Source organism: Anguilla rostrata, chromosome 9 (assembly GCF_018555375.3).
Source record: "Anguilla rostrata isolate EN2019 chromosome 9, ASM1855537v3, whole genome shotgun sequence".
Classification (NCBI taxonomy): domain Eukaryota; kingdom Metazoa; phylum Chordata; class Actinopteri; order Anguilliformes; family Anguillidae; genus Anguilla; species Anguilla rostrata.
Genome location: NC_057941.1, coordinates 41,488,730 through 41,497,013, shown reverse-complemented (window position 1 = coordinate 41,497,013; position 8,284 = coordinate 41,488,730). Strand labels below are relative to the sequence as shown.

At 41.8% G+C, this 8,284-nt stretch overlaps 1 protein-coding gene across 3 annotated transcripts; it reads left to right on the top strand.

Moving 5' to 3' along the window:
* On the top strand, nucleotides 1–7,521 carry spns3 (SPNS lysolipid transporter 3, sphingosine-1-phosphate (putative)). Of its 3 annotated transcripts, none has more exons than XM_064352184.1 (13): nucleotides 1–132; nucleotides 885–1,138; nucleotides 1,303–1,368; nucleotides 1,763–1,899; nucleotides 2,406–2,557; nucleotides 2,756–2,822; nucleotides 3,447–3,589; nucleotides 3,716–3,868; nucleotides 3,960–4,149; nucleotides 5,109–5,174; nucleotides 5,386–5,484; nucleotides 6,031–6,202; nucleotides 7,051–7,521. In XM_064352184.1, the coding sequence occupies exons 2-13, from the start codon at nucleotides 913–915 to the stop codon at nucleotides 7,092–7,094; spliced, it is 1,515 nt and encodes a 504-aa protein (XP_064208254.1). In that variant the 5' UTR covers nucleotides 1–132; nucleotides 885–912; the 3' UTR covers nucleotides 7,095–7,521. The 3 variants fall into 3 exon arrangements, with proteins under 3 accessions (XP_064208254.1, XP_064208257.1, XP_064208256.1); XM_064352186.1 differs by having other exon boundaries at nucleotides 42–136; XM_064352187.1 differs by lacking the exon at nucleotides 7,051–7,521 and having other exon boundaries at nucleotides 5,725–6,174.
* Nucleotides 7,522–8,284: the final 763 nt, after the last annotated feature.

Below are 8,284 nucleotides of genomic sequence, written 5' to 3'. Positions count from 1 at the left end.
CCCAGCATTATAAAGCTGTAGAAAGATCTCTTTCATTTCGCCCAGCAAATCTGTGCAGCCTGAGAAGAATTCTGAGCAGTTGTGGCACAAAACGGGAATTAACTGAACAACTTTGCAAGACTTCATTGACCAGTATGTAAGGAATATTTTAATAATGCAAAACCATACCAAAGTATTTGTGTCAGCTACAGTTTACTGTGTTTGTTTCATATGTGCACATGGATATTTTCCTATGGCAACCATGAAGTGTTCGTAAGCAAATACAGCAAAACAACTGTTTAATAAACATGCTTAACTGGAGTTGCAGCATGCATCTGCTGTACAGTTCATTCCTTAGACTAGTTTAATCTTTTGTATTCTTATGGAAAGTTGTTGCATCTATTACAGTTACATTATGTGCAGGGACATTATGACCAAACAGTATCCTGCTAGTGGTACTGTAGCTGAAGATGGACAGACATTTGAGGACCAAGGGCTCCTGCTCTAAGGTCTTATATCAATGTGAATGATTTAGTTGAGAGATATAACAGACACACGACTGAATTTATCTTTTGTGGTTCACACAGAGATAATGCTATTTATGTTCTCTACTGCTGAATGCGTGGTCACCTAGTCACTGAAACTATATTGTTTGTGATAAATGAAGAGCTCAATGACAGAACAAATAGCAATTAGCCAAACCTGCATTACGTTGGAATAAAGTACAAAATTATTTTAGAACTCAAACCCACTTTCAACAATCATACTTGATCATGATATTGGCTATGAGAAACACCAGGAACAAGTTTGAAAACGTCTGGCTCGGAGTACGACCTCTTGCCTGTTTCACCATACTGAGGAAGTGGCAGGTCGTCTAAACTTCAGCCACTTCTCTTTTACTGCAGTAAACCACACGGGTTTACGACATGCACAATGGAGACGGGTGGAATAGTGATGACCCTTCAAGATGGTGACAACGCCCGCCTGAATTCGAGAACAAGCTCTACGCCACAATATGGATCCATAAGTGAAAATCAGACAAAGGATGAAACTACATCAGTTAAAATGGCGATCCCGTCACCAAAACGTTCATACATAGCTGTTGCTGTGCTCTGCTATGTGAACTTACTGAACTACATGGATCGTTACACAATTGCAGGTAAGATACTGAAAACTTGAAAATGAGCTACAAATACAGACTTTTCTTATGCCAATTGTTATTCTATGCAATACACATGTCATTTCATAAAATGCATGTATGATGCATCCTTGTCCATGTTTTATTTATCATATCATAGATTAATCAAAGATATATTTCCGCAGGTATCCTTCTCAACATCCAGCAATATTTCAGGATAAATGACAGCACAGCCGGCCTTCTTCAGACAGGTACAATGATGCTTTTATGACACATTTCTCGCAATATCTGCATTCGGTCTCAGATTTTCAATATGCTGCTTATCTGAGTATAAATAAAGAAACAGAAACATGTACATAATAACTGAACATACTGAAATGAAACTGTCGCCAGTGTTTAGAAGCCTCAATGAAATAAAAAACAGTACATCTTATGAAGCAGGGACATTGTTATTTACGTACTCAGACATGTCCTTACTGCCACATCTGAAGAGTCCTAATTTCATATAAATTTGTGTTTATGCAGTCCATGTTTACCTCAGCCTCTTCTGACTACAAAATGAAAAACTGCCGCAGAATCATACAGCCACAATGTGCACATGGGAAATCGCAATGAGCACAAATCTATTTATGTATTTTGTATCAGTTTTCATCTGCAGTTCCATGCTGCTGGCCCCAGTTTTTGGTTACCTCGGAGACCGTTACAACAGGAAGTTGATCATGGTGGGCGGACTGAGCGTGTGGATTGTGACAACTCTGGGCAGCTCTTTCATCACCGAGTCGGTAGAGTGGAAATTAAGATTATTCAGACAAGGGTTTCTGGTTGAGACATATTATATCTTACATCTGTATGCTTTTAAAGCGGCCAGGTTGCCTAAACTGGTAAAAATGTGAAGCTAGTGCCACATAACAGGAAACATCTTTTGCAAGATGGATGCAAATTAATGAAAGTGAAAATGTTTAAATACTAACACCAATGGCTACAGAAATATACATAATTAACTGTGTAAATCAAGTAGATTTTTTCATATATAATCTTAAATTGTTTTGAGATGTTTGTTCCACAAATCGCTCTATTAGTTTAATTTACCCTCTGTATGTATACTGAAACTCATCCACACATTGGTTTTTGCGAAAGTGATCTGTGTTTTAGTCTCTTTGTTGAAGAGTATAGCTGTATAATAACCATGTACCCATGCCAACCCCCACCCTCCCCCCAATGCTACCAGCCTTGATTTGCTCCATCTAAGTAGCACTGATGTGTTGCCCTAATAACAATTTCTTTGCAGTACTTCTGGGTGCTACTACTGATGAGAGCTTTGGTTGGGACAGGAGATGCCAGCTACTCGACTATAGCCCCCACCATTATTGGTGATCTCTTCTCTGGTACGCAAAGGACTGTCATGATATCGTTCTTCTACATCTTTATTCCAGTGGGAAGGTATGCCAGATCTCTGGTCGTGGAACCATCTTGAAACATCTCTTACACAGAGCAGACAGCCAACGCCTTCAAGTGCGAAGGCGTTAGAAAACTGTAAATGAAATATTTATTGAGATTGGGAGTGTTTGAAAAAAAAAAAACTTGACTCATTGATTGCACAACTGAAATAACCACTTGGATATGTTTCTGCTTTTTCAGTGGACTTGGATATATAATTGGATCATCAGTTGCAACTGCCACTGGGGACTGGCGCTGGGCACTCAGGGTAAGAGAGGCCATGTTGATTTGGAGTTAAGCACAAGAGGTAAATAATGCTCTGTGAAGCAGAGTTAATTAAAGTATAAACACAGTCTGAAAACCTAAGGTGCATAAATTGTTTTATGCACCATAAAGCATTTTTGGCCTGGATTGAACAGTCTTCAATTGCAGTTCGTGGAAACTGCAAACAAATGGGGCCTATAATTCAAAGTATGAAAATTTGGATTTCTTGTGTGAAACACAATCATAACTTCAGTTATTATGCATGAATGCCAAACTAGGAGGCAGTAATAGCTTTCATTTTCATTGGTTTTTGGTGGAATTGGATTAGTGTAATTTTATGATAATCCACTTAATTGGGCAAAGGTTTCTTCCCTTTATTGTACTAATCTATAGGCCCAGTGTCAGACTGAAATTAACCAGTAACCAGCTCAGCATTTGCAAGTGAACTTTTCTCGCATTTCATTTCTACTTTTCATTGGCTCAGCTGCCACATACTTGGTTTGCGGTTGGTTTCATAGCGCAAAATTTTTCCGATGGGAAGTAGTGGCGTTGTATGGTGGTTTAAACACGGCTGATGAGAGGCAATTGTTTTCCGCAGCACCTGACTTCTGTGTTGTTCCTGTTTCAGCTCAATCCCATACTGGGGCTTGTTGGTTTGATCCTACTCATACTCCTGATCCCCAACCCTCCAAGGGGGGCCTCAGACACACAAGGAGGGGCGCTCATGGAAAACACCTCTTATTTAGAGGACATCAAGTCCCTCATCAAGAAGTAAGTGAAAGAGAAAGTCCTATCTGGGGAGGGAACAGTATTCACACAGGAGCTTGTTTCAGTACGTAGTGACCCCGGTCGGTACAGTAAATTTTTGGTCTAACTGTTGGTTGACTGCTCCCCCAGTCGCAGCTTCGTCTGGTCCTCGCTGGGGGTGACAGCAATGGCCTTTGTGACGGGGGCGCTGGCCTTCTGGACGCCGGTCTTCCTGTCCCGAGCTCAGGTGATGCAGGGGATCAGGCCGTCGTGCTCAAAGGAGCCTTGCGACACCACTGACAGGTAGCGCCCCCCCCACCTACTTCCGACAGTCAACTCCGTTGCCCTGTGAGCATCCTTTGATGACCGCTCGGCCCTCTCTCTCCTCTCGCAGCTACATATTTGGCGCCGTGACCGTGGTGACCGGGATTGTGGGAGTGGCCATTGGCACCTTGCTTGCCAGGAGACTGAGGGACAAAGTGCCTAACGCTGATCCTCTCATCTGTGCGACGGGCATGCTGTCCTCCGCTCCCTGCTTGTTCTTGGCCATTGTATTAGCCTACAACAGCATCCCAGCAACTTATGTGAGCACGCAGGTCTTATGCTGTTTGTACAATTTGTGCAACAGCAGACATTTTCTATGACCATTCTCTCATCAACACGTTGTGCATACACTGTTAATAAGGGACTTAATGGCATGCACTCTGTATCTGGTTTATGAGTCAGTTTCTTTTGTATGATGACTGAGGTTATACTGGAATGTTTGTTATGAAATGAGTATATGAAAAATTCTTTGGTCATGTTAAACGGGTGAGGGTGTTTGGGGGTTGTCATTGCTTGTCTGGTAAATATAGGTTAAATTCTGTGCTGATTTTGAATATTTATTCAACAGTTCAATGACATGCATTTTCAGAATAAGAATAGCTTTGCTAATTTTGGTGAGCAATATTGAAAGATTCTACCTTGAAATATTTGTAATACCCCCAATGGGTTTAAGATCAATGGACCTCATTCACAAAACATTTCTTAAATTATTCTTATGTTCTTAAAAATGTTCCTATGAAAAACCAAAATTGGATTCATGATACATGTACAGACCTTTGTTTTGTGCATATCCCAGGTTTATGAGATGATGAATGCTGACTGTTTGTAAATTGTATGCGCAATCCTGTTCGTGTGATTAGCATAAGGAAACAGCCATGAACAAATACAGATAAGAAAAAAAAATGACGAATGCTTGGAAACGTTCTTACGCGCAATTTACGAACAAATGTGATCGTTGTGCACATGTTTTGTGAATGATGCCCAGTGTGATCAGCAAGATTCCCAAAGGAGCCACAGGCTCTAACACTGCTCAGGTATCACAATGCAGTGTAGATTGCCAATGCCCCCAAGCCTGGCTCAATGCCTGGACCCGTTCTGAATGGCTGAGGCAGGGTGATAGTAAGGCTATCAGTTCCTAGATTAGCACTTGGAATCACTCTCTACCTGGATCTCGTGGACCAGAGGACCTCCCTTAATGACATCATCATTATCTCTCCAGGTTTTTATTGCTATTGGGGAGACGTTACTCTCGCTAAACTGGGCAATTCTGGCTGACATCCTGCTGGTAAGTGTGACACTTCAAAAAAACTAAAGCCGGAAATCTGCCAGGTGGATCCTGATTTTTAGCTCTGGTAACTCTTTAGGCCCCAACGGTATTGTAGCATCAAGCATTCATTGTCTAGACCCCCGTATTTGCCTTGATGAAATAATGTAGAATTTCCTTCTGCAATTCAGAAATCTTTTAAGCTGTTAGGTCTTGATTTGCTGTTTTTCAGTACGTTGTCATACCGACCAGGAGGGCAACAGCAGAGGCCTTGCAAATTATGGTTTGCCACCTCCTTGGTGATGCAGGAAGTCCTTACTTGCTGGGTGCAGTAAGTATTTGGTTAATAATTATTCCATTTACACAATTATTTGGCTTCAACCAGATTCTTGGGCCATTTTGAGGACTAAACTACACTTTCAACTATGCCCATTTCGTAAATGATTTAGACCCAGATTATTGTGAGAATGTCATATCTCACAATGCTTATCATACATTGACACAATATTGGCCAACCTGCCCCTGTGTACACTTCCTGTTTTGATTGATATCATTCTCTTGCAACATCAAGCATAATTAAAAGCCAAAAATCTAATCAGAGAGGCCAACATTCAACATGGTGAGGAAACAGCCATCAGCTGCAGCATTAAACCGAAATCAGCCTGGTGTGTGAGTAGCCCATTGACTTTCAATCAAGTCTCCAATCCAGGCGTGATATCACGTATCTCGTATTGACTGGCATCCTTTGCAACCTCGGGTAGCTACCTCCCGCCAGCCAGAGTAACCCACAAACTGTGTTTTCAGGAAAATGCTCCTTCCAGCTTTTCAGTCCCCTTTGAAGTCATGCATTTTTTTTGGCCCTTTGTACCCCTCCCAGATTTCTGACGCTCTGAACAGGTCCTACCCTGACACGTACACGTGGAGGTTCCGCAGCCTGCAGTACAGCCTTCTGCTGTGCCCTTTTGTGGGGGTCCTGGGGGGCCTGTTCTTCCTCATGACGGCGCTCTACATCGCGGAGGACAGGAAGGCAGCGCAGCTGCAGGCCGCAGGTAAACAATGGGCGAGGAAACGGCGCGGAAACGGCGAGAGCCGACCCCGGCTTGTGTGACGCGCGGGGGAGAAGCGCAAGGTGTTTACACGGAGCGCGTGTGCGACCGACGGTCGTCTGTGCGACAGCATAGCTCCCTGTCCGACGATGAGTCGGCGAAGGGCCGACTCACTCGGGGCGTCCGTGGTTTCGGAAAAACAAAAACAGCATTCGAGGTTTGGAAAAAACAACAGCAACCCGCTGTTTATTCCAAGCCCAACGTCAAAACATTTCCCCTCAGATAGCGTTCCCCGAGACTGTCAGAGATAACCCGTGCTTTCAGTGATTACCCCAGTCCCCAGAAATCTGGCTTGAGGAATTCAGTTAACATTCAGCACTGAGACACAGGGATAAGATAAGAGACATCTTTGTCTTCTAGCCTTGCCTTTTGCGACCCCTAGGAGAGGTTTATACACTATCAGTTGCACTGTCTGCAAAACAAGCTTGCCTTGAAATCACCCCAAAGTTAACCACCGGTTAACTTCCCTTTCGTCAATTTTCAGATGAGTTTTTTGACATTATCAGCTCCCACACTTCTGCTAAGGAGAAGTTACTAAGTCTTTTTGTACAAAGTGTTGCAAGACATGCGAGATATGCATCGTAAAATGGTGGTATGAATTGTTAGATTTCTTTATTCAATGCATACATTTATATAGCCAGCTACTCTCATATATTATGTAAATAAAAGTATGTAAATAAAAGATTGAAGTGAAGCCATCTACATGCCACACAGTTGTTTTTACCTGCTTGTGAAACAGGCCCGAACAGACAGCACAGTACAAGATAACAGCCACTGTCTATGTGTTTCAGGTGGCGCTCCTCCACAAGCTGTCCCTGTCACAGAGTCCGCTTGACCTCAATGGAGTGAGATTTGACTGCAGAAAGAACCAAATTCCTGCCTGTTCCTGAGGCAGGCCAGTCTGCTGCACATGAAGAGGCACATATGGATGTACCAACTGGAGAACACTCAGTGCTGGCCAGGAGGCTAATTTAGCCCTTATGAGGGTACTTTTGGAATTATACAAATATGGGTATACAGACGAGCTTTAATAATGAAAAATGAAACACCATTTCTTCGTTCAATGCCAGTCAGGAACTGGCTGGAAATTTTTATCAGTATTTTGTGTTTTTGTTAGTTTTAAATTTAAAAAATCTATCCTGTTTTAAAAAATATTTTTGCAATTTGTAAATAATATATTTGCTATGTCCAGTGGGAATAATTACCTGCATCAGTCACACCACCTATTGACTGAGGTATGAATAAAAATCCACACTCCGTCAGAGATGTCTCATTTTTGCCTTTCTCATCATTTATGAGAATTAAGCACACTCCTTAGACCCATCACCCAGCAGCTGTTTAGTACTAATTAGTACTTGGGGAGGAAGAAAGCTGGGCCTTTAGACCTGTACGGGATATTTACAGTAGGATATCAAAGGCTTTTAATGTACTCACAAATTTTCCTCCGAAATAATATAAGAGGGAATAATGAACGTGTCAGTTAAAACAAGCTCCTAAAAAAGTGAGTGTTGTTCAACAGAATATTCTGCATGTATATAAAATGGGCTTGAACAGTTCAGATACTGGACTTAATATGAAAACAGGTTATTGAAACCTGATTAAGATTAATAAAGAACATACATTTTGATTGTTTTTCTTATTTGAGACTGAGTATAAGAGAACCGAGAGTTTGTCTGTTCTTTGAAGAGAACACATTTTTCTTAGATTTCACCTATATAGTCAGTAATGTAAATTTAAAAAAGTAATGACCTTGTAATTATTTTTTAAGCTAAAGGTTGTACATAGGCAACGGAGACATTTATTATAAAATATACAAGAAGTCAAACATGAAGTACATGAGAACCACTTCCTGTTAAAGATGATACTTTCCATCTCAGAAGCAAGCACTAGGTGGCACTGTTTATCAAAGGAAAACAAAACTTCATTGCACTCGCTTGTAAACATCCCGCAGCCTTGCAGGCTCGGACTGCCCTGTTAAAAATGCAGCCTGTATCTGTTAGTGGGACCTGAGCCACTGGCTCCCCA